We start from the raw sequence: 15,048 nt of genomic DNA, 5'->3' as shown, positions 1-15,048 counted from the left end.
TACAGAATTTATTACTCGGCCATTACAGAAGAAATCAGTTTTAGGCATCTGCTTTACTGAATATTGTTAAAACCATCCATGTAAACTCAATTATTACATACACATAATCCTAAATAAAACTTCAATTCAGTATGTCAGTTCTATGAATAACTTCATTCTAATAATGTCTTTTATTCTCCAAAGGGAGTAGGCAGAGCTCTTTTAGCTTTAACTAATTTTTTTGAGGATTAGTAGGTAACCAGTCTTCATCCTCTGCTTCATCCTGATAGTGAACCTAAACTATCAGTAAATCAAAACTTTCCAAACAAAAGGAGAGAGAGAGAGATTACAGTAGGCAACTGTTGCTGTCTCATGGTCCTAAATCCTAACACATTATTCTCAGTAATAATACTAATTTCCCAGTCAATTTTTCTTGAGATGAGAGGGTTAAAAACCCAAGTTTCAGGAAGGGGGGGAAACCCTACGTGGCTGTGCCAGAGATTGATTAACTTGGGAACTGGTCAAAGAAAGTCTTACAAAAATGTTCCTAGTTAGTGAATAGAATTAAGCTTAGAATGGCTTTACTCCCAGAAGGCCAGCACTACAGATGTAAATCACTTCCAGAAAGCTAAGAAAATTTTTCTTAAAGCTTCTGACCACATCCAGCATAGATCAGAAACTCCAAAAATCCATATATACTCCCCAGTCAATAATGGAACAATAAATTATAAACATGAACACATACACATATATTAAAAACAAGCCAGATTCGATGAACAGATATTTAATGAAGATTTAAATAATTTTAGTTTCAAGATAAGTTTTAAAAGAGGTAAACCGTGAGTAGACATAACTATACATAAAAATATAACGGAAAAACTCACGTAGAAAAATTATTTAATGGTATAATTTTCGCCCGTGTGTCACAGGCATCTTCAGTACAATTAGGCACAAAAATTAAACATTAACTGACAATTCCAAAAAGCGCCACCTAAGTAGCTGGTGTAAGATAACTAAAAAGGTCAATAACTTTCCTAAAAAAAAAAAAAAAAAAAAAAAAAAAAAATTAATACAATAAAAAGTTAGGAAAGATTAGCTGATTTGTAAAGTACTATCTCCCATAAAGGGGACAGACGTAAGCCGTCGGATCTGTTTAAGTTAGGAGAATGAAGTAGAGTTTCACATGCTTCTTTATAAAGGCGTTCCATGAGAAACTGACTTTTCCAATTTCTTTATGGAACATTTTGAACAACGTATCTTTGACAATATTTCTCCCAGACCTACTCATTGGTTCAGATATGTCGATGACATTTTTGCTGTATGGAATGGCTCTTCTGATGAACTTCAACAATTTCTCAATAAGTTAAACGCATTTCATCCTAGGATCAAGTTTACCCTAGAAGTAGAATCAAATAAGCAGTTAGCCTTTTTAGATCTTCTAATTCTTCGCCAACCAGATGGTAACCTACATTTCTCAGTTTATAGAAAGAAGACTCATACAGGCCATTATATCCATGCGGAATCTCATCACCATCCCAGTCAAAAGGCAGGAACTATTAAAACACTGGTTCATCGGGCCCACTCCTTTTGTTCTACAGACGATCTTTTACAGAAAGAAATACGATATATAACTTCTTCCTTTCTATCTAATGGCTATAAGAATTGCTTCATTAAAAGAACTTTGAGTAGATTTAATATGTCTCCCTCTTCAAACACAGAGGAAATAACGCGCATTACCATCCCTTATATACAAGGCATCAGTGAACGTATAGCAAAAATTTTAAAACCACTGAATATTTTTGTTGCCTTTCGACCTTTTAGAAAAATCTCCACCTTTCTCGCTTCTCCAAAGGACAAGCTTCCACATCTCAATCATCCAGGTGTCTACCAGATTCCGTGCTCTTGTGGATTATGTTATTTCGGACAAACGGGAAGATCTGCCTCCATTCGGCTAGAAGAACACCAATCTTATATTGAATACTTTAAACCTGAAAAGTCTGGACTTGCAGAACATGCCATCTTCACTAGACACAGAGTTCATTGGAAAAAGACAAGAGTTCTTCACAAAAGTCAGTTTCTCATGGAACGCCTTTATAAAGAAGCATGTGAAACTCTACTTCATTCTCCTAACTTAAACAGATCCGACGGCTTACGTCTGTCCCCTTTATGGGAGATAGTACTTTACAAATCAGCTAATCTTTCCTAACTTTTTATTGTATTAATTTTTTTTTTTTTTTTTTTTTTTTTTTTTTTTTTTTTTTTTTTTACGAAAGTTATTGACCTTTTTAGTTATCTTACACCAGCTACTTAGGTGGCGCTTTTTGGAATTGTCAGTTAATGTTTAATTTTTGTGCCTAATTGTACTGAAGATGCCTGTGACACACGGGCGAAAATTATACCATTAAATAATTTTTCTACGTGAGTTTTTCCGTTATATTTTTATGTATAGTTAGTTTCAAGATATAAATGTAATACAATCACATACATACATATATACATATATATATATATACATACATATACATACATATATATATATATATATATATATATATATTTGTGAAAATATGACATTTTTAACTGCATAGTAATGACTAAAGGAAATCCAGATATTTATATTCATACAATTTTGAACAAGTTTATTATATAACAGAAAGTATGTAACATTTTGTCACTTAATGAGGTATCCAATGAAAGTAATGCACCGATGAAGGTTTTCTGTCATATGATGGGCTATCCTGGGCACAAATACAATCATTACCTTCCATGATTTTAATTTTTTGTCTGGTGAAAGCATTCTCACTCAGATTGTCTTCTGAAGTGACAGACCAATACTCACATTATATACATATAAAGTGGGTATTGGGTGCCATTTTCCAGCAGCTCAGCTTGTTGGCTTTTCAGGGAAGGGGGGGGGGGAGTTCGAGGATCTGGTAGGACCTTGCTATTCCCATGTGAGATTAGTCAACTCAATTGAAAAGCTTTTATAAAGATGCCTTGTATCACAGACAGGATTCATATCCAGCCTCTTTCAAAGCAAAAGATGTGTTGCGTCATCCTCTCAAATTTCCTACAGAGGCAGTTTAATTTTAGAGTTCAAGAGAATGATCAGCAGTAGAAATGCAAGATGGAAGAAGCAAATAATTAACTAAGATGAGTGAAGAGTTTGAGCCATACAAACTTAGATAAAAAGAGTTAATATTTTATGCACATAGTCATACTCTTAAATACAGGCTGGCTTTGATTAATGCGATTAATTTTTCCCACTAAACAGAAATGCATTAATCGAATAGATTAATCAACAGGAAAAATTATATTTGGTCTGTGACTTTCAGGAATGTCCATAAAGAACTTTAAAAATACCTTTAACATAACAATCTTTTAATTGTATACCACGCAAAACATAATGAAAACACATTGTAATTATAGAATAAAATGCTTATTGCATCAAATACACAATGAAGAAACTATTAGTTATGAAAATATTTGAACAGTTGTTTGAACACTGTTTGGCTTTCCTTTTTTCATAACACAATTTCTGACAGCCACACATGCTTCTTTAGACTGATGAAATAACATGCTTCTTTCAACATTAGAATCAACATTCAACATACCTTTCATCTGAAGTTCTCTGCAATACGAAAGATTTCATGTAATTTTTTTACTGTTATCTCCTTGTTGCCCACCCAATGCAAGGTAAGCTTAGCTCATGATTCATGTGACTTTATTAATGGGAGACAAACAAGTAATGCCTGCTTCCAACTACTTCATGGTAACTGAAATGCGTGTTAATTGAGCTTGTGTTATGCAAGGCCTGGCTGTAAATTCAATACAAGTTTTCAGGATTAGTTAATAACTGCTGTAACATATTTTGCATGAAAATCAGCAATAAAAAGAAACTATTAAAATAGGTAGGAACAAGGAAAACAACTGCATCCTCGATAAAGAACACATACATATAGCCAACACATTATCACAAAATGGATATCCTCAAAACATTATCAAAAAATATCTATATGATGACTGTTACATCCTGAATGAAGCACTTTATTAAAGAAACAATTCATTCAGGATTTAACAAGTCAGTAAAATCAGCTGAGAGAAAAAACTTGTACTCGAGCAGAAGAAATAAAGTACTAACTGTAAATAGAAATAGAATTACCTCCTTTTAGTAGAATTGTAATACCATGTAAAGAACTTCGTGTATAAATTAGTATTATATGAAATGCATCATGTATACAATGAATGGGTAAATTAGATGTAAACATTAGTCCAAAGATCACAGGTGGGCCTGAGGCATTGGCAATCTTGGATTTATTTCCTGGAAGATGCTGCTATGATCTCGTGATGTGCCGAAGTTGCTGCGAACGAAGAAAGTAATGGGCAGGGAAAGATCGCAGAAAGTAGTAAGAGGGTGCTAAAAGGGGGAGGGGGAGTGAAGAGAGAATAAAAAGGGTTTGCACCCCCTTTCTCAAGGCTTTTTTCGCCTATTTTGCTAGATGATGATTCGACTTCTCTCTTGGACCGGTAGTTCATGATGGTGTTTCTTGGCGATAGTTCGATATCGGAAGGTGCGCCTTTCCCTTCGATGTCTGAATTTCTGCTGGTACTAAAGTGTGAGATGTCGGCATATGCTGCCTTTGCTGAAAGTTCCGAAGGAATAATATTGTGGACATGTATTAAGAACCGGCAGCTAGAAACGAGGATGGCCCGAAACAGATCGAGAATAGATGAGGGAAAAACGCCAGGTGTAAAGCATAGTTTAATCTGATGACCATAGCAACCTACCATGTGGATGCAGGCTTATGGAAGTATCGACTAGGTAATTCAAACAAAGAAGGACAGTTCAAACGGACCTGGAGATCCTGCCCCAAGAAATGGTAAAGTACAGATTTTGTTGTATAATTACCCAGTCGGAAAAAGGGAAAGATCATTGTAGTGTATTAATTGAATATGGACAGTATTTGAGAACTTCAAGTGATTATTTAGCAGTGGCTGATATCCATAAGACATTTTGTTAGGAATGATTATGGATGATTGTGACTAGCTTAATATGCAAGACTAAAATAGTAGGTAGAAAACTGAGTAGAAGTATATAATGTGTATATTATGTGTGTTAAGTCTCTAACTCAAATGAAGGATTTATTGTTCATGTATTAGAGTACTAATCAGTTTGAAAAAGTTTGATTTAGCATATCCTTGAACTAATTGAAAGTGAGATTGGTCTAAGTGTATATTATGTCTTTAGATTCCAATAAATATGTTTTTTCTTTTATACCTGAGTTTTGCCTGTGATATGAACCAAAACTACCACTCATTAATCTGAACCATAGCGGGGGAGGGGGGGGGGTTGAATTGAAAGAAAGGCATAACATGTTATAGAGGTTATGACTGCAAATCAGAATTTACTTAGCCACAGTAAAGCGTTTGATTTATGAATTTAAGCACTAAATTTATTCACCTATGTGCACCAAAAGTCTGGAAAAGTCTCCCTGAATAAGAGTCCCCTCTATTCTAGGATATTGGCTGGCGCAGCTTTAAAAAATAAATTTGTCAATATCTGAAGAGGAGACAGCCCCAGAAAGAAATTAGAGGATTAGTTTCTTTTAGCAAGGAATAACCTTTAACAGTCAAGGTAAGCACATGAGTAAAATTAGGAATCGGCTAGAGATATAGAATTTACTTTCCCTATAGAATGAACACATAAGAAGTGATACAGATATTAGAGTCAGGGAAATTTTTTAAGTCTTGTAGTTAAAGTAGAGAGGTAAATTCATAAAGGAAGTAAATTATTAAAGAAAAAGTAATGGCATAACAATGGCGCAGACCACACAACAATATTTAACAATGGCGCAGACGACAGAAATAAATATAATGACAACCCCAGACAAGAAGAATCACGCTCCCAGCACATTTCTACTCTAGCGATCCTTTTCATCGAGTCAATTTCTTATCAAATAGCCAGAATACTAAGAGCCTACAACATCAGAGTGGTCTTCAAACCAACCACCAGCATCAGACAAGTTTTAGGATTCCCAAAAGATAAGGTGCCTTTCTACAAATATCCAGGAGTATATTACATTCCTTGCTCCTGTGGTCTTGCCTACATCGGACAAACTTCACGGAGTTTAGAAATCAGACAAAAAGAACATGTTGGTGATGTAAACCACAAGAGAAGTATCTCTTCCAGCTTAGCACATCATTTCTGTACATCTAACCACACAACAGAGTGGCAAAACAGCTCCATGCCATATCTGGATGACGACTACAGACATCGTTTATTCAAGGAAGCCACAATAGTGTTAATAACCTGTGGAAACCTCAACAGAAATCAGGGTGCAATCCTAAACAGCTCGTGGAAAAACCTGATTCTCTCTCTAAATCAATCTGAACTACAGCTAGCCAGTAATCACATTACACGTTTACAACAAACAAGCATGTGTGATAATGAATAAGAACAATAAGTCCTCTCTGTCACATGAACGTGTAACCTCGGCTACTAGTTGGTTTACAACATTTTTTATGTTCCTTTCAATTTGCATTTACTAGTTTTTATGTCTCCGTAAACGCCTTGAAAAAGCCCGACAGTTTGCTGGTGAAACTGGTAGGCTCTAATGTAAGTTTGTTTTGTAAATGGTCAGTAATAAATAAGTTTGTATTTTAAAGAACACATATCATATGCTAATTCTGTTTGATTACACTTGGACAAAGGATGAAACAAAAATTCCTTAGCAAGTTTAATTTGCAACCAAGCAGGAAAAAAAAATTCTACATTTATTCTATATAAATAAATTCTCCCTTAAGAGAAAAATTAGTCAAAACACTAAACTAGCAGACAACACAACATAGAAACTTATTTTAATTGAAAGATTTGAATATTATGTTGGAAACAGTTAGCTGAAGATTAGAAATGATCAGTTATGGGAGATTTTGAGGAAAATTAGAGGAAGTGAAGAGATGGCATTAGCTGAAGAATCATGTTAAAAATGAAAATATATGAAAGGCACTTAACATTAGTAAGCATTCAAAAACATGTAAATAAATAGAGCTAACTAACAATGTTATACTAACATTATCATTTTAAATAGAATGGGAGAGAAGTCAGCATAAAAAGGCATTTCATGCCAAAGATGGTAAGGAAAAAAAAACCAAGAGGAAAATGAAGATTTAAATGGATTGATGTGGTTAGCAATACTTAAGAAGACCAAAATAAGATATGGCGATATCAGCAACTCGACAAATAATTAATATGAGTGAAAAATTATTGACAGAGGAAGCTTATAATAATTTAAACTTAATTATATAGTAAAAATTATTGACAGAGGAAGCTTAAAATAATTTACACTTAATTATATAGTAATACTATGACAGTATCATATGCAGTTTCCATATATATAAGGAAATAATAATTTACAGTTTAAAACAGGCTAAAATACAAACTGAATTTTTAAAAATTAAATAGTTAAACAATGAAATACTAACATTGTCATTCGGATATAATACTCTGGATATGTTTTCTGCTAGATTCCTGTCAAGGACAGCTTGTATGTAATCACCATCATTAACTGAAAAACATTTTGCATATAATATGAAGGTTAATTACAAAACACTATATAAATAAGCTAACATATAAAAGATGAAATGGAGTTTTTCATTATTGTACCAAATGACAGTGGATAATACCAAACAAGCATGGACACCATTAAGATTTGACATGTAAATATTAGGCATACTACTAATAGAAAGTTAGTAATTGATTTAAATGAAAACAGCATGCAATTTTATGCATTGTATTGCTGCAGAATATATTGGCTCAAACTAATTATTTTAATACATGATCACACTAATATCTTCTGTTGAAAAGAAGTGCATGGGAATTTTCACTATTGTCTTCAGCTATTGGTGTAAATATGAATTCCTGCTTCCTATTAACTCATAAAATTGAATTATTGCATGCTATTCTTCATCTTTGGTAGATATAAAGTAGAACAACAATGTTTATGCATTTAATTTAGCAAAAGAATAACTAATTTGTCAAGATTAATAAGGATTTTTTTATTGATGTATTTAGTTGCAAGTTCAACAGTGGAATAAACTAAAAAAATTTGAAACTGCTTTTTTAACTTTTTGTTATATCTGTTCTACACATGAAATGAGTGAAATGTACAAGAAAATACTCTTCTCTTCAAATATATGAAAGATTATTTACATAAGGACAGGAAACAAATGCAAAGAGCACATGAGATATAGAAAACATGCCCAGAATTAACATAACACATGTTCAGGTGCAAAAGACGTCCTAATAATATTAACAAGGCATATAATCTTTGACTTTAGTTGTCATAAATGCTGTATATTAGTTTATTGTTGTAGTAAAGAAATTACAGAGTACAGAGAAAGGAAAGAAAAAGAAGCCAAAGCAAGCTACTTAAGCATAAGCCCATTGAAATGCTTATTAAGAAAATAAGCATTTCAATGGGTTAACAATAACATAAAAAATACTGCTTTAGCTGGAAATTTGTAGTTATGTAGGTTCTCTAGATGCTCACACATGAATGCTGGCATGCCAAGTTCCTTTCTGATATCTTCATTTTTAACATAATCCTGTTCAGTGATAATGGCTCACTTCCCCCAAGTAAGGCATTCTTAATTTTTCTTCTTCCAATATGAGAGCAGGACAGATATTCATTGAAACAAAAACAGGTACTTCCCATGAATGTTCTTTTTTTGAATTTTATTCAATAATTTCTCAGCATAATCACCATTGCAGTCCATAAATTTCTAGAAACATCTGACAGTCTTATAAGTCCATGCCAATATAAGTGAGCATCTTGTTGATGGAACCGTATCATTACCAACATCTTGATTTAGTCATCGGAACAAATGGACATCTGCTCAAATATTCCTTCAGTTTCAGGAGTTGACAGATGTCAGATGAAGCTAACCTGACCTGTAAGGTTGGCGGCATCATGGTGAAATCTTCAAATTCATGCCTTCAGCTCTTGCAGTGCCTGAATGAATTGCTCAGAGTTAATGTGTGCTGCTAAGCATGAATTCAGAATACCCCTACAATATCCAATAGCCTAAATTCTAATAGTACTGATGTCTCACGTTTTCATAACTATTAACAATTTTTCATTCATTAATGCAGGGTTTCACAAATCGTGTTCTGCAGAACACCAGTGTTCTGCAGGAAGTGAATAAGTGTTCCGTGATGTCAGTGACCAAGATGTGTATTTTTAAACATGGAAGTAATTCAGGAAAAGGAATACCACTGTTTGTGACTGGTCATAAAAGTTGCCTGCAAGCCAATTACAACAATGGGCGGCATATCCTCAGTTCTCAAAACTGAACGAAATAACATCTGTGTTGCAAATGTCAGTGACCAAGCCGCATTTTTTTAAACATGGAAATATTCATGAATTATCATTAATTTTCACACATCGAAATCTCTAAACATTCAGGAAAGGGAATACAGCTGTTTATGACCGGTTATAAAAATTGCCTGCAAGCCGATTACAACAATGAACAGCGTATCCTCTGTTCTCAAAACTGAATGAAATAAATTGCAAATGTCAGCGACCAATCAGCAAGGAAGCATAAAGAAAATTTTTCCACTGCAATTGAAGATCAAGGTAGTCTATATCTGGTTCTCAAATCTAGTAATACTGATGTTGAAAGTTTATTTTTCACTTGGTTAGAGTATAATAAAATTAGTTTAATCCTTTATCCAAGTGTGAGCAAACAAAGTTTGCACCTGAAAGTATCTTCAGGACTGGGGTAAGGTGGTACAACACCAGGGCAACTCGTTGCAAAGGTGGAGCAAGATACCAACACTCCTATCTCAGTATCTCCTATATAATGCAAAACACATCTCCTTGCGGATATGTCTAATGTTATGCATTAAGGGAAGGGCCACTACCCAGACTAGTTTCAACCTTTATTGAGGTCTCTTCAGTGGGAGCCATGCCCAAGTGGAGATACCAGGCAGAAGCATTAGCAGGTCATCTCTACCTATAGCAGTTGCCAAATGGTGTGCTACCCTTTTTTAATAAATTACTCTGGATTTAGAGAAAGATGTTGAAAGTTTATTTTTCACTTGGTGTGAGCAAACAAAGTTTGCGCCTGAAAGTATCTTCAGGACTGGGGTAAGGTGGTACAACACCAGGGCAACTCGTTGCAAAGGTGGTACCACCTTATCCCAGTCCTGAAGATACTTTCAGGCGCAAACTTTGTTTGCTCACACTTGGATAAAGGATTAAACTAATTTTATTATACTAGTAATACTGAATATTTTCTTCACAAGTTCGTATTGTAGGGTGAAAGTGCTTGTTTCGAAACCATAGTGCCGTGATTTTTTAAAAGTAATAGGCCTACAGATTTAAATTTTCATATGAATAAGAGACAAGGGAGTTTGTTTAATTTTGGTGTTAAGAAATCTCTTATTGAAGGTGTTTGTGACACAACAGATAGCGATTCATCTACCTCCAGCCTACAAAGCAATCTACAGAATGTACAAAAGGAGGGGAAAACTACCAGCACATAGGAGAAAAAGTCTGCATTCACTCATAAGTACTTATAATATTATAAATTTTTGGTGATCAGAATGGGATGTCAGCACAAATTAATTTAATGATGTTGGCCTGAGGAAACTACAATATGCTACAAGATTTCATTAATCCAGTGATTGATAACTGATTTAAATGTAATTTTATATGTCAACACGTCACACCATATCATAAGTGTACTAATATTCTTTATCATTATGCCATAATTAATTATTAATACATTACAAAATAACAAGGTGTTCCATGAAAATTTCAGGATTTGTGAAGTGTTCCATCGTAGGAAAAATCTGAGAAACGCTCAATTAATGAATCAGTCAACAGAACATTTTCTGTAGTTAGAAACACAATTGCTACATGCTGTTCATCTGCATGATACAGTTCTTACAATGACAATTTTAACTACTATAATTCAGAGACCTCTAGTTGCATAATTGTAAAACACCAAAGTGTGAGAAAGTAATGAATAAGAATAGCTTAGTTCAACAATGCTATGCAACTTTATTTTGTCACAAATAAATAGGAAGCATTACTTTTCATTAGGTATGCATGTAAAATTAATAAATGTACTATACATTTAAATTCTTTGTTTCCAGAAAATATTATTTACTTACAGAAACGTAAATTAAAACTGTTAGGAGATTTTGCTGACCATAATCGTAATGAATTGACTACGTTATTTCTGAAACCAGGAATTGGACTGTCATAGGGCAGTGCAAAAACTATCTAAAAATAAAAAAGATATGAAAATATTAAAAAAAATTCAATTTGTGTTTTCAAGTGATAGTTATAATAATACCACTATATATCACCAAGAGTTCGCTACATAAAATATATTGAAATAAGAACCACTAAACATCAGTATGATGTTACTTTGCAAATGTTTTCAAAATTCATAGTCAATTAAGTTTATATGAATAAATTCTTTCTTATTCTGTATTAGTTTTCATAATATCTATATTTTGGTTTCCAATTTACTGAGGGGGGGGGGATAATCATTATCATACATACCAAAATCATGAATTAGATTTTCTTTAATTACTTATTCCCTTTCCAATAATGGCATAATGTCAAACACTTGTGTACTTATGATCAAAGGGCCAAATAAAACTAAGAACTAGTTTTTGTGATTCAATATTGTGATTAATAGTGGAGAGGGAAGTGTGGCAGTTGATGAATCTCTCTCTCTCATGTTAAGTCTTGTAAACTGAAAAGGTAAAGGATTGATTGGATTGGCAGAAACAAGGTATCAAAGAAGGAAAGGACAGACTCATAATAATCTGCCTGACGTCTTCTTTGATCATACATCAACCCAATGGATCCAGATCCTTAAACATTTTTCAGTTTACATGAAATCTAACAAACAGACAAGTATGTTAAATGATTCCTCCATCACAACAATATGATGATATTAAAACTTTAACAGGGCCACAATCATCAGCTGTGATGACACAAAAGGTGTCAGCTAATAATATCTCCTCTCTCCTCTTCACTCCATATGTTTGAAATATCTCTGAAAAAATAGCTAGAGTATTAAATATATATAACTCCAGACAATATGTAAATAACAAATTAGTATTACATTGTTTTAAAACCGAATAAGAAACTCAAAGATTGGAATCAGAGAGTTTCATGCCGAATATAGTAAACTATAAAGTATCGGCGATCACTAGCGTGAGCTAATGCAAGTGACCCTAGCACGTAGTATAATACCGGACAACTCGTTGCAAAGGTGGGGAAAGTTCAGATCGCTATTCTTAGGTATTTTCCATAATGTAAAAACATATTTCCTAGGAAATGTATGCTGTTACTACATTATGGAGGGAGGTCACTACCCAGACCGGTTTCAGCCTTTTTTTGAGGCTTCATCAGTGAGTAGCTAGACCATAATACCAAAGTGTATAGCGAAAAGAACTTATATACTCTGCTATACGAGTTTCCAAAGAGGTGCAACCATTAAGTTACTACTTAAATATAAAGAGCTAATAAGCTTCATTTCAGCGATATAAACAATATTTTAAATTAAGGGGATATAAAATCCGCATTGTTTTAAAACCGAATAAGAAACTCAAAGATTGGAATCAGAGAGTTTCATGCCGAATATAGTAAACTATAAAGCTATACACTTTGGTATTATGGTCTAGCTACTCCTGATGAAGCCTCAAAAAAGGCTGAAACCGGTCTGGGTAGTGACCTCCCTCCATAATGTAGTAACAGCATACATTTCCTAGGAAATATGTTTTTACATTATGGAAAATACCTAAGAATAGCGATCTGAACTTTCCCCACCTTTGCAACGAGTTGTCCAGTATTGTACTACGTACTAGGGTCACTTGCATTAGCTCACGCTAGTGATCGCCGATACTTTATAGTTTACTATATTCAGCATGAAACTCTCTGATTCCAATCTTTGAGTTTCTTATTCGGTTTTAAAACAATGTAGATTTTATATCCCCTTAATTTAAAATATTGTTTATATCGCCGAAATGAAGCTTATTAGCTCTTTATATTTAAGTAAATTAGTATTACTTTTTTGAACAATCTTGGGTGTATAAAGTTTCCTATTCTTGTAAGCTGGTTGACTTCAGTCAAAAATTAAGAACAGTTATAACAGTGGCTTGGATTTGCTATGTAAAATTCAATGTAAAAATAAAACTCCTTTGACATACAGAAGCAAGTCCAAAAGACTAACTACTAACTGCTACAGTGATACTGAATACATAAATCAATAGATCTGGTTATCTGATGCTTACAAAGATTTGAGAGATTGTAATCCTAAAATCATTCTTCCAGCTCCCTTATTAATTATCATGTTAATTTAATAAACCCTCCATACCAACTTTTGCTACAGCCCTATGAAGTTTAAACCATAATCGCTACAGCTCTTCTAAGATAAACTACTTACAATTTTAGAATTCTAAAGTTCATTTCATTCCATTGTTGTGGAGCTCTCTCTCTCACACACACACAATAATGATGCCTTTATGAAAAGTAATAATACCGAGAGGTCATTAAATCAGTGTAGCAGCTTATACACATCAGCTTTATTACAACATGTTGATTATTTATTCTTACAAACACATGCTATTTTTACTGGTCATGCTATAAATGGTAACTTTAGAGAAAATAAAATTATGAAGAATTAGTAAACCAGTATAAAAATGCAAGTTGTGTAGAGGTTTTGTGTGCCTATTCTTTCATGTGAAAAAAGTATACTGGAGTGAAAAAAAAAAACTCAATAAATAGGGGATTACTGATGCAAACATTGTAGTTTTTTTACAGAATCACATTCTAGATCATATGGATACTGTTGACATAGTACTGAAATGAATGTGAAATTAATGTGCTATCAGATCTTACATCTAAGTCTAATATTAACTACATCAGGTTACTAGATTTTGATCTTCCTTTAAGTCTTTTTTTAATGGCATCCTGACATTAAAGACCTGTTCTGCTTTCCTTCCCATTTCTGTTTAACTGACCATACTTATAAGGTCTGCTCACACACACACACACATGACTGAATGCTGGCATACCAAGTTCCTTTCTGATATCTTCATTTTTAACATAATCCTGTTCAGTGATAACTGCTCACTTCCCCTACCCCCCCCCCCATATCAATAGTCTCTACACTCGACTCAATTCTTAACTATAGAATAACATGTATGCAACAGTAAATAACTTTTATTATTTTGTAAATATTTCATCTACGTATCATAAGACATCAGTACAACTAATGAACAACGATAGGAATGAATTTAAAAAAAAAAACCAGTAGTGTGCATGTTTAAATTAGAATCCCTCTATGTATACAGTTGGTTCATGGATTAAAAACTACTGGGCTAAAATTAAAATTACTTAAATTAAATTAAAATATAACAGATAAATTATTGAATACAATTGAGGATAACAATTTCCCACGCTTTTGGAATAGCGAGACAGTCATTTCGATTAAGTCTACGAAGTACGGCTTTAACACTTTCTTTATATAACCATTCATCTTTATATGTGGATCTATGTAGTAACTTGACATTCTGTCATTGGATCCTGTGGTTAGCATTTTCAATGCCATGTTGTGCAAGGCCAGATTTGTGAGGTGTGATAAGGCAGATGTGGTCTTGATCCAATGGCAGAATGCCAAGTTACTACATAGATCCACATATAAACATGAATGGTTAAGTGTTAAGTTAGGGATATGATTGAGACATAAGTTAGTGAGGGATTGTTACGAGTTAATGTAGAGGAGATTTTTCATAGAGGGAGAAGAGAGTAGAACTAGAAGGCTCACACCTCCTTATACATATTGATATATGTATAAGGAGGTGTGAGCAAGGGAAGTAAGAAGGAGGTTTTTTTTTTTGTATGGAGAATGATTAGTGAGTGGAATGCAATGCCTGGAAGTATGGCGAGTACAGAAACTTTGAATGGGTTTATGGCATGGTTCGACGATCTTCTTGCATGAGAATATACAGACCTGCTGCAATGAGCCCTTTGACTTCATGGA

At 33.7% G+C, this 15,048-nt stretch overlaps 1 protein-coding gene across 1 annotated transcript in view; it reads right to left on the bottom strand.

Annotated features, from left to right (window-relative positions):
* Positions 1-15,048, bottom strand: part of LOC150101616 (glycogen phosphorylase-like) — a 253,929-nt gene that overhangs the window by 98,513 nt on the left and 140,368 nt on the right. Inside the window, exons 5-6 of the mRNA XM_090399990.1 lie at positions 11,159-11,270; positions 7,462-7,544 (exon numbers count right to left, since the gene is read on the bottom strand). Of these exons, the coding sequence (XP_090256116.1) occupies positions 7,462-7,544; positions 11,159-11,270 (195 nt within the window). The remainder of the gene's footprint in view (positions 1-7,461; positions 7,545-11,158; positions 11,271-15,048) is intronic.

The sequence above is a fragment of the Typopeltis vanoorti genome, chromosome 11 (assembly GCF_054136105.1).
Source record: "Typopeltis vanoorti isolate ZY-2024b chromosome 11, IOZ_Tvanoo_1.0, whole genome shotgun sequence".
NCBI lineage: Eukaryota > Metazoa > Arthropoda > Arachnida > Uropygi > Thelyphonidae > Typopeltis > Typopeltis vanoorti.
Note: the sequence above shows the minus strand (reverse complement) of the source record. Positions and strands in the feature narration are given on the sequence as shown.